The sequence below is a fragment of the Dromaius novaehollandiae genome, chromosome 17 (assembly GCF_036370855.1).
Source record: "Dromaius novaehollandiae isolate bDroNov1 chromosome 17, bDroNov1.hap1, whole genome shotgun sequence".
In the NCBI taxonomy this organism is placed as follows: Eukaryota; Metazoa; Chordata; class Aves; order Casuariiformes; family Dromaiidae; genus Dromaius; species Dromaius novaehollandiae.
Window position 1 is genome coordinate 5,459,688 of NC_088114.1, and position 16,734 is coordinate 5,476,421.

The 16,734-nt window shown below is 37.6% G+C and overlaps 1 protein-coding gene and 1 long non-coding RNA gene across 2 annotated transcripts in view; one reads left to right on the forward strand and one right to left on the reverse strand.

Annotated features, from left to right (window-relative positions):
• The window catches only part of TMEM132B (transmembrane protein 132B), a 263,496-nt gene extending 252,957 nt beyond the window's left edge, over positions 1 to 10,539 (forward strand). The window contains exons 7-9 of the mRNA XM_064522037.1: positions 1,575 to 1,848; positions 3,188 to 3,379; positions 4,649 to 10,539. Coding sequence (XP_064378107.1) covers positions 1,575 to 1,848; positions 3,188 to 3,379; positions 4,649 to 5,800 — 1,618 coding nt within the window. The 3' untranslated portion in view covers positions 5,801 to 10,539. The remainder of the gene's footprint in view (positions 1 to 1,574; positions 1,849 to 3,187; positions 3,380 to 4,648) is intronic.
• LOC112991847 (uncharacterized) overlaps positions 1 to 16,734 on the reverse strand; it is an 87,355-nt gene that overhangs the window by 17,677 nt on the left and 52,944 nt on the right. The window contains exons 4-5 of the long non-coding RNA XR_003261364.2: positions 11,732 to 11,927; positions 3,710 to 3,861 (exon numbers count right to left, since the gene is read on the reverse strand). This is a non-coding gene — a long non-coding RNA (uncharacterized LOC112991847). The remainder of the gene's footprint in view (positions 1 to 3,709; positions 3,862 to 11,731; positions 11,928 to 16,734) is intronic.

The following is a 16,734-nucleotide window of genomic DNA, read 5'->3' on the forward strand; positions in this document are numbered from 1 at the left end:
AAATAGCTATACCAAATACCATTTACTTGAGATTGAATGTGTGTGCGTGTATATATATATATATATATATATATATATATAATATATTCTGCACACACATATATATATTCTGCTACCAAATGATGCATTGAAAATATATTTCCAGTGTATTAGATTCCGTAACATCAGGACTTTCTAGCATTTTGAAGAGCACAAGGATTTTTATAGATATATTTTCAGCTTACAGTTTGCCAACTTTGTCATAAAACAATTTATAACAACAGCAATTCTGTTTTATAATAGTTTTTCATAACTAGTATTTCAAAAGAGAAGATGAACACAGTAAACACAAAACTACTTCCCAAAACATTGTGAAAAATAAGAGGCTTACCCTGTATTTCACACCCTTGCTATAAAAATGGCTTCAGGCTCCATATGAGTAAAGGAGAACGGCAAAGTATTTCTAAGCAATGAATTCCACAGCATGGGGACATAATGAGTAAAAGTGTGACCACCTAGTGCTTAATATCTGACTTGCAAGAGATAAGAGGATAAGAGAATCTATGTATTTGTCCTAAGGAATAAAAAAAAGAAAAAGAACTGATGAGAAATTGGGTTTTAAACTAGGGGAAAAGCTGTGAGGTGTGACCACCATTGTTACTGTACAAATCACTGTGATGCTTTATAGAAGGACTGCAGAACGCTGTTACTTTGTCGTGTTATATTTTGTAAGGAGAACAGATAGTTAGAAAACTATGAAGTGTCATTAATGGTGCAACTGTTCATAAGGGTGAGTGCTAGTCTAGCCAGTCTGAGATGATATTTGTACATCAGAGTAACTGATGTCCTGAATGGTAATTCAAGTGCCTAATTTGGACTTTTTTGGAAGCCCTATGTGGTCATTACCTGACTTTAAATATACCCCAGCACTTGCATGAGCTGTATGAGATCTAAGGTTAAATCATTGTCTATTTCTCAAAGGCAGAGGGCTTAATGAGCCTGTGAGATAGTTCCAGGATAAGGCAGGACAGTGTTACCCAAGCAGGGAATCCTGAATATATAATAATAGTTTGGAGGAGCTAAGCAAAAAGTGATACAAATGTTTGGGGACAGGGGAAATGGAAGTGGGGGAAGGGACAGCTGGAGGAAAGGATCGGTCATTTTTAGGAGGTAGCTACTGTGCAGCTAAAAATTCTTCTCCCAGCACAGCTGAGCTATTACAGGGGTTGGTGCCACAGCTGCCCCCTCATAAAAATTTCATCCTGCTTTCCTTAGACCTCTGCAGGATTTGATTGGTGAATGAAGACAAGAACAAGCAGGGGATCCACTGAAACTTCAGCAAAGATGTATTTGCAAGTGGCTGGGAGGTCCCACTCAAAGAATCTACCAACAGAAGTGAAAGCAGCTTTTAAATTGTACAGTGCTGTGCAAACATGGCACTCAGATTGACACACATCCAAAATCTGGTTGTCCATTTCTCACGTTAGCAGATAATGATAAAATTAATCTAATATGAAAATGCCATGCAAATGAAGCTTTGCAAGGCTGTAGGGAAATCATGGCAATATAGATAACAAACATGGATTTGTTTACAGGCCTACCCGTGACAGTGAGGATGAAGAAGATGATGAGAAAAAGGGAAGAGGTTGCACTCTTCAATATCAGCATGCCATGGTGCGAGTCCTCACACAGTTTGTAGCTGAATCCTCTGATTTTGGAGGCCACTTGACCTATATGCTAGGTTCTGAGTGGCAGTTTGACATCACTGACCTTGTGACTGATTTCATGAAGGTAGAAGAACCCAAGATTGCTAAGCTTCAAGATGGCCGAGTTCTGGTTGGTCGTGAGCATGGCATCACCACGGTCCAGGTACAGCCTAAAATATTTCTATAGATGCAGCAGATACAGTTCTACATGCATACAAATGATAATTACTTACCTTATAAAAATCCAATTATTTTCAGAAAAATAATTGCTGAAAAAAACTATATGCTAAATGTAAAGGAAGTCTGAAGAGCTTTTCATTTTTGCTGTTTGTCATTTTCATATAATACGCTTAGGTAAAACCTCCAAAGGGATTTATACATGTAAATGTGACTAGCAACACAGTGGGATTTTCTGAACAATGAGACAGATTGTATGATCCACACAACTAGCTTCTTTTAATTTAAGTGGGAACTTAAAAACCTAATCTGTTACAAAATTTTACTAAGGATCTACACGCATCTTTACATGCCTAAATGTCTTTGAAAAATTCATCCCTTTATGTTCACTATCTGTCTATCTATCTTCATGCATATTTTGTAATCAGAATAAAAGTATGGGAGGGTTGTGGCTTCCCTGATAAAGTGTAGACATCTGTAATGAGTTAATCACTCTTAAGTTTCCTTTGTAGTTAACACAAAGAAACGGGCACTTTTAGGGCTCAACTCCTTTAATACTAAAGCAAGCATCTCAGAAAGGTCAAGGGACTTAGGCCCTAAAAACTTCTCTTAACTGTAAAGGAGCGGAAGGCAGCTAGCTTAGATGCAGTTACCTACTCTGTAGAGGGCTGATGTTGGGTTAGATGAATCACACTTCCGATATTTTGGGCTTGATCCGTGTCTCTGACATCAGTAGAAAAATGGCTGTCTCCTTCAGAGGGTACTGGAGACAAGGTCTTAGGGCTAAGACTGAGAGGACTATTTTGGCACGGAAAGATGCAGACAGACACCCAGTGGGATTTTCAAAACCATTTTGTAAATCTCACTTCCATTTCATTCAGGTCCTGTGTGCCACTAAAGGGGTCAAGCCGAGTTGCTATCAGCCAGGCTCTGTACACTTCTTATTTCTTCCCTTACTGAGCTTCAACATCAATCAGTGCCTTACACTATGTCTTCTGCTGTACTGCATTTATAGGAGGTTTTATAGAACATACAAAAATGCCTTTTTTTTGAAAAATAAATCCATTTAATTTAATCTACACTCCATAGCTGAACCAAAGCTGCAATTTTAAAGTGATGAGATGTCTTATTAAAGTATTTTTTGTATAGATAATAATTTAACAGCAAACGAGTATAATGTTTTGGGGGAAACATCACTATAGCTTATAAACATATGGGACAAACTTAAGATTAATCAGAAGTGTTATGCTGACTAGAGTCTTATCTTGCCTTATAGCACAGAGAAAGCTGCTGTTTCATACAAGACATTTGCTTTCTCTTTCAAGGTTCTGTCACCTCTTTCCGATTCCATCTTGGCAGAGAAGACAGTGATAGTCCTAGATGACCGTGTAACGATTACAGATCTAGGAGTTCAACTAGTTTCAGGCTTGTCCCTCTCTTTGCAAATCAGCAAAGGAAATAAGAGAGCTATTGTTTCTACCACCTCTGCTTACGATATCCTTCATACTCCAAAACAGGTATGATCCAAAATAGTACTTAGAATGTTTATTTTGTTTTGTCAGAAACCAGGGAAAAGCTATCTAATGAAGAATGTAGACAGCATGTATAATGTATGACTGCATGAAAAGCTGTAACTTCCTATAGCAAAGACTGTTTGTCTTCATGACCAACTCCTACAGGTGCAAATACCCATACAAAATGACCATTAAACTCTCCACAACTAATGTGCAGAACTGCATATTACAGGGAAAATGATATGCATGTCTGTGCATGCAAAATGCTGTAGAAAGCATGCACATGCCTCTTAAGACACTTTTTCTATAGAAAAATATGGTGTAGCTACTTACTTAAGCAGAAGTAGAAATCCTATGCTTTAATACTCTCAGAGAGTCAGCTGAGCCAAAAGAACCTTTTAGATACATCTGTAGAATTTTTCATGATGTGCATGGCTGAAATCTTCTGATAGTTTTGTGCTTACTGTGGTTTTGAACCATATAATCTGAGGAATTAAACAGCTTCAGATCAGACTGCAGAATTAAGCACATACATTTTTTTCATTGTATTTATTATAGAATTGAGGCTCTGTCACTAGAGAATCTGCAACTACCCTTTTAGCACTCAGAATTTTCCATAAGAAAACAAATTAGTTTAATCAAACCATCATTAAAATAAGGCAGTTTTGTGAGTGTTTCTATAGTTTCCAGAACAAAATACAATCACTTTTGTATGTTTGACATAATATTATATATTTGAAAGCATGACAGAAAATTTAAAATATTGCATTCAGGTATTTTCTTGACCTAGTCTGTGTCAGTGATCTGAACAGCATCACCATTCTGACCCATAATAACTCTGCGCATTCATTATATATACCATGAAAACTGCAGAATTACAGAGATTCCCCATTACAGGTCCTCTACAAAATTAATTAACCACGACTTTGGAAATACATCATGTGGTCCTGACATTGAAAAAAAAGGATTTTTACTTCAGCCTGAAAAAAGAACTTTCAAAATGTTTTTGTCAGTGCCTTTTATTAAATGTAGATGACAATCTCTTTGATAGTTCTTGAAGAGGAGGCATATGCCTAAGTGATATAGAGAATACAAACCTGCAAGCAGTAAATAAGCAAAGTAAAAGTTTTGATTTCTTTTTTGAAAAGCAAAATAAACCAAAGTTATACTGTATATTTATTTTGCCAATGTCAAACAAACTTAAATGTCTGAGAGTCTACTGTGTGGTCTCTTACCTTTTATACATTTTTTTCTCACCCTGTCTTCCCCCAGGAAGCCATAGTCAGTGCTTGGCTTTTGTTCAGCGATGGATCAGTGACACCTTTAGATATTTATGACTCAAAGGATTTCTCAATCACCATCACTTCACTGGATGAGATGGTAGTGTCTGCACACCAAAATCTTCAGTCAAAATGGCCTAGTGTAGTAGCAGAAGGGGATGGGCAAGGACCTCTGATTAAAATTGAAATGGTCATCAGCGAGCCATGTCAAAAGACTAAGAGAAAGAGCATTCTGGCTGTTGGAAAAGGAAGTGTCAAAGTGAAGTTTGGTCAAAAAGATTCTGACCACAAAGGAAGCACCAATGATATTGATGATGTGGATAGAGACTTTAAAAGCCATGCAAGCAATTCTATAGAGAAGCCTGCAGAACAAGAGAGGACAGTACAAGAATGGTCTAAAAACGGAGCTCTTGGTAGTCATGAGGACAATGCAAACAAAAGCACAACTTCCAAATCTCCCATTGATCAGGAGTCACTGGAGGATGACCAGCTCCAAAATAACCCAACTGCCTTCACAGGTTTCCCTACACAAGTAGAATTACCAGAGCAAAACAATCCGAATGATCTTACATTGACTTCAAGAGGATTAACAGATTTGGAGATTGGCATGTATGCCCTGCTCTGTGTCTTCTGCTTAGCAATCTTGGTCTTTTTGATTAACTGTGTGGCTTTTGCTTGGAAGTACAGACATAAAAGGTTTGCTGTGAGTGAGCAGGGCAACATCCCCCATTCCCATGATTGGGTCTGGCTTGGAAATGAGGTTGAACTGCTGGAAAACCCAGTTGACATTTCACTCCCGTCAGAGGAGTGCACTACCATGATTGACAGAGGAATGCAGTTTGAAGAAAGCAACTTTCTTCTTAATGGAAGTTCTCAGAAGACTCTTCATAATCATATCCTCAGATCTTCTGAGTACATTTGTGAAAAAGAAGTTAAAAGTGAACCTATAAATTCTTCTGGGCCAAAGCAGAAGCGTGTAAAGTTCACTTCATATACAACAATATTGCCAGAGGATGGAGGTCCCTATACCAACTCAATTCTATTTGACAGTGACGATAATATTAAATGGGTATGCCAAGATATGAATCTTGGTGATTCCAAGGAACTTAGGGACTATATGGAAAGACTGCAAGACAATATGTAAAACTACTTTCTTATGTTTGTAATCACCTTTATGCCTTCTGTTTATGGATGGTGGAACAGTCAGTCCAGTCAGCAATAGGAACAAGAGAGTCCAACCTTCGAGGTACTGAGATAATAACTTGATATCACTGAGCAGGTACAAGAGGCTGGCTGAGTTAAACCTGTTTCACCATAAACCAGGATGTGCCCCTAAAACAGCTACCTGTAGGTGTTGGAGGTGTCACATGACGGCTGTTTTTGTATACTGCCTGGTACTAGCAAAATGCTAATACAACTACGCTCAGACTCAGAGGAGACTTCATTTGTTTATCTCTCATGATAAATGGTAAATAAGAGATGAGAGGGATCTTTGCATTGATTTTTTCTAGTTGTCGTCCTTTGTAAAGCACAGTGGACATTTCTTGCTTACAGCCTGAAACAAGGCTTACATTAAAAGGGATCTGAATGAATCTGATTTTATTGCTTATGCGCAATACAGCCAAGTAGTCTTACTATTTTTTTACACATATAAAAGCCCCATGTGGTTCTTCATATTGTTTATGAATTTTATTTGACTTAGGGAACATTAGATTTTTCTTTGAAGATTTTTTTTGGTTGTACCAAAGTGTAGTACAGTAATATTTATAATGATCCAAGTTTTCTATTCATGCACATCAATCCATAGAGATACCTCCTTCACCACTTATTATCTTTCTCCTTTCCATGTGGGTCTTTAATATTTGAGACATAGAAAGGTGTTAGAACTCTTACTGGGAAAGGGTTGTCTCTTCTTACAGGGAACTGTAAATACAATAATAAACCCTGGAAAATAAAAATCAAGGAGTAGCCTTGGGTTTACTTTTGTCACTGATGACCTGAAAAGGTGACCTGCAACAAAACAGCATGTATTTCAAAGAAAAATGCTTTTGTTGAAACGGCAACTTGGTTGGTGACACATATTAATATCACAATGAGAAATTCAAATGTGGTATTGAAATGCATAGACTAGGAAGGAAATTTCCTGGCAAATAAGTGAAGACTTGAAACCAGTGTTACTCTGTACTGATAAAATAATACATTGATGATGGAGTTTACCAGTACACTGAAGTCCATATACAAGGGCTAGTACCCCAGATCTTGCCTAAAACATCCCTGACCATAAGGCTGCTGAAAAGAAGATCTTCATGTCGTATTTCATTAAAAAAGGAAGAAATGACAACACACACTGGACACCTTAAAAAATGACTATTCCCAAATTTAAGGAAAACATCATGCTGGAGAGTCAAAGCTGCCATTTCATGTACATTACATATATTTTCATATTGAAGGATAACTGAAATATGTTGAAAATTCCAGTTAGCAAAAAATGAATCTATAAAATGCTTAACAAAAACAATACAGTACATATTCTTGTGATGGATCCTGTGAAATAAACACAAGATCCAAACTACAACACTACAACTGCCTTATATATCCTATTCCCCAACTTTTAGGTAGATCAAAATCAGATTTGAATTTTATAATCCAGTCTTGATTTTAGAACAGGCCAGACAACCTATACTCTGGGAAATTATGCATTTGGATCCTGATCCAATCTGGGAACACCTTTAGTATAATTACTATGCTATAATCTCCATGAGGACACTGCAAAGGACAATGAGGGTGTCAGGCCTATGTAAGTGATAAGAGACTTATGTTTGCTGCCACTAAACTGCATAGTAAGGGATGGCATATACCAGTCTTAAGCAGGTCAACTGACCATAAAGATGCTTCCATTTGAAAAGGGATATGGTACTTGCGGGTCAAGTGAAATCTCAGGATGTTTAAGATTCCCTCCTCTCTACATGATCCAGGCCTCACAAGGAAATAATTATTTCATACTATGATCCTGAGTATTAACAACAGAAAAATCCTTGTTTAAAATTCAGCATCTCTTCCCACTGTGTTATTTTGTATTTGGCCCAAGCATAAACCAAGAGTATTGCTTGCACAAGACTAAATGAATATAAATTGATCACAAATAAATTTAGACTAAAAATCAGAGGAAACAACCTCCTTATGGAAGTTGCAGAGGACAAACAGCATAACTGTTTTCATGAATGCACCTCCATCAGTTTACCAGTGAAACTGTATGATCTTACAGCAGTGTGCTGGACTTCGTGACCCATTTCTTACTGTAGTCCCTAGTCTGCTAAGTACACCAGTAAATGCCGAACTCCATCCCTAGTCAGTATGGCATCTCAGCACACTGCATGCAAAGGCACTTGTAGTTGTGCTTATATGCTCTTCTGAATCATTAACAGGGAATGGAAGTCAGAAACTTTATTTATTTATTCAAGAAATTTCCCCCTCAGGGGATATGGCTTGAAACACTGAGTATCACTAAGTTAGGGTGCCCCTCTACTGCCATATTGATGTGCCCTTGACCTTGCACTTGAGGCCTAGTCCCTAGCTGGCTATAGTACCTAGAGACTGATAGATGTTCAGGCTGCACGCTACCGTGCGGAAGAGACTTTGAATGTAGAGGCGGGACAGTTCTACATGCTGTGAGGACACTCCAAAAGCCTCCACAGGAGACCTGAGGCTTTTTTCAGCATTTATGTGGCTTGAAACCCCTGTGCACTCAGATATTTTTACCAAAGAGAGTTATAAATGCAGGGTTCCAGGACTGTTACTGCTGAACCAGAGCTAGTTCCATGCTGGTATTTGTATGTATAGAAAACACTCTTCAGTAGAAACTCAAGGGTAAATACGAGCCTAGAAAAGTTCTAGCTCAAGTACAGCACCTAGTAGCATAGTCAAATTTGACTTATATAAGGACTTACAAGGTCTTATCAGGCACAGTGGCTGAATATGGGGTTATGAGTCCTGACATCTGCACTCACTTAGGCATCATCCATCGCTAAGTTAAAATACAAAATACAGGCAGTTAAAAAGCTAAGGAGTATGGCCACTACTGGTGTATTATTAGAAAAAACAAGAATTAGCATACGGCCTTCCACAGAAAAGACTCCCTTCCTCCCTGCCCAAATCTGGCAATGGGGGAAAAAAAAAAAAAAATCTGCAACTGCAGGGTCATAAACCACTTTTTTTTTTTTTTTTAAATCACATGTTGTTACATGAAAGTTCTTACATGGAAAAATGGCAATACATGAAACAAAGATCAGAAGTGAGAAGAGAGAGTTCTGTTCTCAGCAACACTGGGATAATGCCATTAAAACAAGTAGAGTTATTCTGGATTTATGCTGGTTTAAGAGCTTATGTTACTTCTCACAAAATCAGAAGGAAAAGAATTTAGATGAATAGATTTGATGCAAAATGATAGTTCTGAGTTGATGTATGACTATGAAAAATACTGAAATGCAGTCATCTTAAATGAAGTATCTCAATTTTTAGTTTTGAAATTATGGCATACTTTAAATGTAAGTAAAATGAATTAAAATTATTGAAAACAAAATTAAAAATTTTGATTCATCCAATTTTTTTCTTTTTGGTTCAATCAATGAGTCAAAAAACTTTAAAAAAAAGTCTTATTCACTCAGATGTAATATTCAGTATTTTGCTGTGCTGTTAAATGACCATCATTTGTATGGCAATAAAAGAATCTCTGCTTCTGAGATTACTAAGCAAAGGAAGCAAGCAGATTAAGAGGCAGACTATTTATGTAAGCAAGAAACTAGAATTGACTAAAAAGAAAATAAAAACTATACTGACAGATTAATTAGATTTATACTTCAGTAGTTGCCCAGGGAAGCAACCTGTAATTTAATGCTACATAAACAGTACATCTTATTTATGGCATGCACAGAAAGACATTGTGGGCAAGTTTCTTTTCCTGCTATCGAGGAAAGAGAATATGTAGTATCAATACATATACCAGGAGATATCCAGGAAAAATTGTATACACATACAGTGGATTAATGAAATACAGGAAGTTTGTGAACTTTATAAATAAAGCTTATGCCAGATCCTCAGCTCTTGTAAATCAGAGCTGAGTGACTTATGCCAGCTGAAGATCTGACACATAGAGAATACAGAAGCAAGAGCTAGTTTTCATCTGTGCAGAACTTTTTCTTTCATTTGGACATTACATGGCCTAGCACCATGTGGCTTGTCTACGCATTCTTTCTCATTTAAGTAAGAGTTTAGGAAACCAGTGCCCTGCTCTCCTCTTGATGTAGGACCACACAGATTAATGTTTTGAGCTGCTGTTTCTTAATTCATATTGGAGAATGTACAAGAAACTCTTACAGCCATATGACACAGTACAAACAGTCCATTATATAATGGAAAATATTTGTATTTCAAGGTAGCGTACCCTATGAATGAAATACCAATTTTTCATAGAAGATATGCTCCTTTCTGAAATATAACTCATGTGCACTACATTGAAATACACTTTAGTGTATTGTGAAATGCATACATTAATTGCTGAATCTATAACACTGAATATGTATATACATCACACCCAAAATATTTATACAATATAGTAAGTCTTAGATGTGTAACATAATGAATTCTGTACAAAATAAACTGTAAGTTAAGACAATGAAAGAGAACTTTTATATCTGTGTAATTTGTATGATAAGTTATTCAGGCCTCAGTTTTCATCTTTAAATGTGTCCTTTAAAAAAATGTTCATTTTCTATAGACAGATCTCTGAAATAAAGTCTTCACTCTTCAGAAAAGAAGCAATTGAAAAACTGTGAAAAAGACAGATTCTGCTGGAGAAATAAACATACTGTTGATGTGATTTTTAAATTTGACTCTAAACCACTTTGCATTTCTACTGATCAAGCTGTTCTGCTGGTCTGGTTGAGGGTGATGCACCATGCACGTGACCAGCAAATAGCACTGTCCAAATCAATACCATATGGGTTGCTCAAATGCCTCCTTGCTCAAAGCATCATGAATTACCAAATTACAGTCCAAGGGTTTCACCCAACCCTCCCTGCAAGATGGTGCTCCAGCTTTCTGTTTCTTTAGCAAGTGATCCTTTCCTCAACCAAATGCAAAGAACAGATGAACATACTACATGACCATTGTTTTGCTAAGTACAATAGAGAGTTAATATAACAAACTTAACCGGTCCCTTTGGTTCCCCAGTGTGAATCATCAAGGGACAGATTTTGCTCCACTGTAGTGAATTTACTTCTAGGATTTCTGAAGTTCCCCTTACAATCAAAGAGCCTCAAAATTATTAAGTGACCATTAACCTCATCCCAAGAGCTACTAATGCCAAAACAGGAAATTGAGCCTTACGTTTTACAGTTTGCTCAAGGTCTTGGAGACTGTGGCAGAGCCAGAAATACAGACTCTAACCCTTTAGCTTTACCTCTGGGTGTACTTGGGCCTCCTACAGTCAAGATAGTAACAGATCAGTGCTCTGCATGTGCTTCCATCTTGCTGATGTCAGCTGAAACAAGTTTGAGATCTGGTTGCAAAAACTTGCTGCAAATATATGGGCTGTCTTTGTGTTAACGAGAGCAATTTAAAATCACATGAATGATTTAAAGATCACCGTTTTAATTTCTAACATATTGAAACCTGCTTTTATATGAGGTCAGATGGATGAACGGATTGGAAGGATTTTCATCTACTTTGGGCACAAATTCTAGTCAGTCCACTTGGTAATCTCAACAGTAAAAGAAGAGACATTCCTCATAAATGACACGTTTTGTACTGGCAATTTTATCTGGTCTCTATTCAAACCATACTATGACACCCTTCCACTAGGTAGTGTCTTACTAAGGTGACTCCAGTAGAACTATTCATGCTGAAACATTGTAGTCAGTATAACTAAAGGTGTCAGACTAGGAACCTTTAAAGGCAAAGAGTCTTTACAGTTATATTTTATACACACAGATACTAATAATCAAGTGTTCAAAGCATCTACTACAGGTGTAAATTTGTAACTACTAATGTGTGTGTGTATATAATTGAAAATAATTACCTGCATTTGTTGGGGGATGGGCAACAAATACAATACAATTAGGGGCTTTTTTTTCCTCTTCTTCTTCCTTCCAAAAAAACCAGTGCCCTTAGCATTTGGAAAAAGGCCCACGCTGTGATATTTGTTAAAAATTAAACAGGCCACATCCTGAAGTCTGTCTCAGTTGAAACTCTCGCTGGTCTTGTCAGGAGCTGGACTGAAACAGAACCAAACAGAGAGATAATTACCGATCAGGTCTGGGGCCTGAATAGTTGGTATATCGTCATATTATATAAAACGAGATCCTGCTGTTTCCAATCAGTAGCACCTCTAGCCTGTAGCAAACAGAGTAAGTGATAGTGTTTAGAGTTTACATATGTGGTGACATATTGCATTATGTAGTTTTTATGAAGCTTAGAGATTTTGTTTTCTGAAAAATGTAGCCAGCCTGAAAAACTAACCAGATTTTGTAAGCCTGCACCTTCCCAATATAGTCCTTTCTGTGTAACATTACATTTCTATTTGTTTCTGTTCCAGTGATCCATGCAGCCAATGTTTGCAAAAGTTCAGTTACTGAGGGAATAAAATTGAGTTGTCTTATTGATAGAAGCAGCTTATATAAGAAATTAAAGGGAAGTAAATGATGTCCTGAGATCTTTTTCACTTTCAAAGTGTACAATAGTGTTACCTGCTTCCAAAAACACCAGAATAAGGATTTATAAACCAGTATGGACCAAGGCTTATATCATTCCTTCTGCTAAGTCTTGGGTTAATCTATTTAAAAATCAACGGCCTCTGATGTTATACGACTCAAGTAAGGAGCTCACGATTTAGTGGAAATGACCAATGAATATTTTATTCTTACACTTTAAAACTTTGGAGAGTAGAATATACTCTCCAATGTTGTAGTATTATCTCTAGGAAGATTTTTTTTTCTTAATCAATATTAAAAAATTAACTAAAAAGCATTGTCCATACAAACAAAATTCTGATCTCACTCAAATACCAGGCTGTGTTACGAAGCACTCATTTTCAGTTAGGTCTACACTGTCTTTGTAATTTACACATATACAAACACTACAAAGAACGATGACCTTTTAAATGCATTTACACCCAAATCTTATCCATTAGTTACTTCCTGCGCTCAAATACCATGCTGGCAGAAGTTACAGACGGTTCTAAGCAGGATATACTCTTGGTCCCACTGGAACCACGATAATGTCAATAATGTCAGGATTTCCTGGTATATTGGGTGCTGCTACTAGCCGATACCAAAGTCCTACAGCAGTTTTCTGCTGGCCAAAGTCTGACCCTGTCTAGTGGCAAGAGGAACACACATACATACCAGTACTTACAATATGAAAATGTTCTCCTGCTTATTGTTCCATACTTATTTTTTTTCTACATGCATATGCTGGTGGCATTTATACAGCCTGTATTTTCAAGTATATGCACGTGTCATTAAATGAAACTAGTAGTCTGTAGGTTGAGTTTCTGTAGGGGTTTGTATTTTACAAAGGATATTCATAGCTTGAAATGGCAAAAAAGGCCATTAAAAACATACTATGACCTGTTCTTGGCAAGTGATCCATACACTATGCATCAAATACTAATCAAGCCACCAGTCTGGGCACAAGTCTAGTGTAGATTAATACCAGACTCCACATAAGGACCGAAATTCATTTTTTAGGTGAAGTTTGTGGCCTATGGTCTTTGCAGTGATTCTTTCTCTCCAGACATAAAAAACTTCACGCATCATGACAGGTGCTTGAAAAAGTGACGCATGAGTTAATTGCATCGTCTTAAAACAAAACGCAGAAATCTCATCCTGAAAGCTTAACATCTCTGATACAAAGTGGCATTATTGTCCATTATGCATTAACAAGTTATTAAAATTTTCAGAAATGTGTAACAGATACTGTATGAACAGATGTCATTTACCATACTGAAAGCTATAAATCAACCTTTCACTTGAGGTAAAATACTCCTCCTTCCATGGAAAATTAATTTTGACATGGTGCTTTATTTTATTTCCAATAGATAGCTTAATAGTGTGTTTTATTTTCACAATTTAATTCAATTTTGGAATGCAGTGAATGGTCAGAGCCAAAACCTAAGCAAACTAAGTGAAGCCACCTGGCTAGTGCAAGAAAATAACATACAGCAGTGGAATCTTTGTCTAATCATAGTTATGACTTTGTTAATATTTCCACTTGGTTTATATGAGCTGGGTGTAAGTACCCATTTTAATTGCAGGCACAGGAAATAAGACAGACTTTTACTATGCTACATATGCATTACAGGTGGCATGTACCATGTGTTTCATGGCATCATTACTAATATCTAGCTGACAGTACAAATTTGACCAATACAGATGAAAATGTTGTGGATTTTTTTTTTTTTAAGTCTAAATTGCTTGTTGACTTCCAACAGCCTGATTTACACAGACAGGTTTTAAGAGTCTCTTTTCCTAGAGTAGTTTAGCAAGAACTAAAGAGATTGCTACATAGCAGGGTATAAACAGCAAAATTCAGGACTTTAGCCAAAGCCGCATGATGATAATGGGGAGTCTTCCACTCATGTCGGCTATTGCACAAAATGGGTCAGCTAGAATCCCCCATCCGCTTAACTGTAATCACAGAAGGCCAGTTTCAGCAGATGGTTTTCATTTAAGAGCAACAGCACACTGGTACTGAAACCACACATTACAGAAATCTGCCTACAGAACAAGAGAGGAGGACTGCACAGAGGAAACCCAGAGGTGGTAAGTTCTCTTCAACTCAAGAGAGGAGAAGGGGCTCAGCGCAAGCTGGGAGAAATCAGAGGGAGGACCCAAAGATCACATTTTTGAAAATATCCACAGCAGCACTATTAGCAAGCTCTCTGCTGGCCACAGCAAAACTGTCAGATACTGGGACCCCAGTCTGCAGACTCAAGGTTGCTGTGACTGGGGAGAGGTCTTCTGTAGTACTGCACCCAAGAAAGAGCAAGCCAGAAGGCTACGGCTCATCTGACTAGAAGTCCTCACAGATTACCAACCTGCATGGTTTTGACTGTTTTTCCTTACCTTGCTAAGTCTCATTCTGGGCTCAGCCATGCAATTGTGCAAAAGCAGTATTTTCGCTTGTCATTTAACTAGCCAGTAAGTGCTCCATATGATAGTGACATGAAAGAAGACAAAGATGCTGGCGCACACACACGCACACCAACCACACTGCATGGCTCTTTCTGGCTCTAAGTCTTTGCCAGCGAGGTCCCTCTGTGTGACACTAAAATGGCAGTGGCTGCTACGGACTCAAGCGTTACACAACAAGGGACATTTTGAAAATGCTACTTATGCAAAGCTCTGACAAAGCCAGACTTCTGTGAAAAATCTAATATGAGAATTGCTGTTTCGGCTCACAAATGATTATCTGTGCTGACATCCTATTACAGTCTGTAACTACAAAAAGATGATTCAGCAAATGGCGAGAAAAACTCATGGCACAAACTTGTGCAAAAATATATCTGGCACACCCATGTGCAAAGGAAAAGCCAGTTTTCAGCCAAGACCTGATAAATATGGGTTGTTGTTCAAAAGAGCAAATACAGTTATTTTTCTAAAACCACTCCATAAGGTAAAACCATGGAGATAGGTACACTTGTCTAGGTGTCTGGTTACATGATTACTGGAAATCAACGTATAAAATGAGCTCCTTTATCTGCCATATCAGTAAATATTGTGTATGGTGCCTATAATGGCTCCAAGTTAGATTTGAGGCACTGCAGAACAGGGTTATTCAAGTTCATTTCTGCTTTGAGCTGTCCCTAATGCATCCCTCTAACAAAGCAAAATCTCTAAAAGCACCAAAAAATGCACCATCAAAATACAAAATAGCAAAGGATTTCAGGCTTTTAGCATCTGTGTCAGAAGAAGCTGAGTGTATAACTAAAGGGATTTAATTTGATGTCCCACAGAAGCTGCATTCTTCTAGATAAGGTTTACTAGAAGCCATAGTTTCTAAGGGCATTCCCTAATTTCAAAAGAGTTCAGCGTATTCCTGCTGTATTTCTTATTGTTTCTATTCATACCACCAGCAGAAAGTATATTGAAAAAGAAAAGTTGGCAGAATACCTGCTCGCAATCACAGTGTAATGAACCATTTTGGGATTCTTGATTATTTCTGAAATAGGAGGATGCTAAGGTCTATCAGGTTGAGAACCATGCGACTGCACCACCTCCTGGGCCCTACTTGAAGTGGAACGGAGACGAGTGCTTCCTTAGGGCGACTTGCCTGCACATAAATGCAGAAGTACAGTACCTCAGAAACTGGACAGCGGCAGCATAGGAAGAGGAAAAAGTTTTACAGTAAATGCAAAAGCCTAATGTGCCTGAGAGGCTTTTGCACTTAAGTAACAAAGGATAAGCCAGTTGGCCCTTTTCTTAAAAGTTTATTATACACCCAGGAGCCACTGTCTCATTCTTAAAACAACTGCTTCCACTTTAAACTAAGCTTCATTTAAATAAGGACACTTGACGCTTCATTTAAATAAGGACGTATTTTCAAAGGCAAACCAGGATCAGAGCAAGGACTGTGCTGAATGTTTAGCTGTTATTTTACTGTGCTACTTTCTTTTTTTTTCTTCTTCTTCTTTTTTTTTTGCTAGAGCTTACTCTGTAAGGCTCTTGGCCACTGTATGAGGATGTACAGTATTTTTTAAAGGAAATGCTAATGATTTGAGTCAGCACAGTACATACCAGCATGTGAATAATGGAAGTATGCATCTGTCAATATAATACGCCTCATAAATCAACTAGCTCCCCTGACTTGCCAGAAGCTGACAGAGTGGCCCTACTAAGAGACATACAAGTAGCTGGTACTGTTTTTTGTCTTACTTTTCTGCCATTTTTTAAATATGTAAATTCTGAAATTGCTTCATACAAGCCCTTGGAGTCATTCAACCTGGCCACTAATTTGGACTCATTCTTAAAATTAATCCAGCTGCTGCTGATGTTCACAGGTGGTTTTTCTAGCAGGTTACAG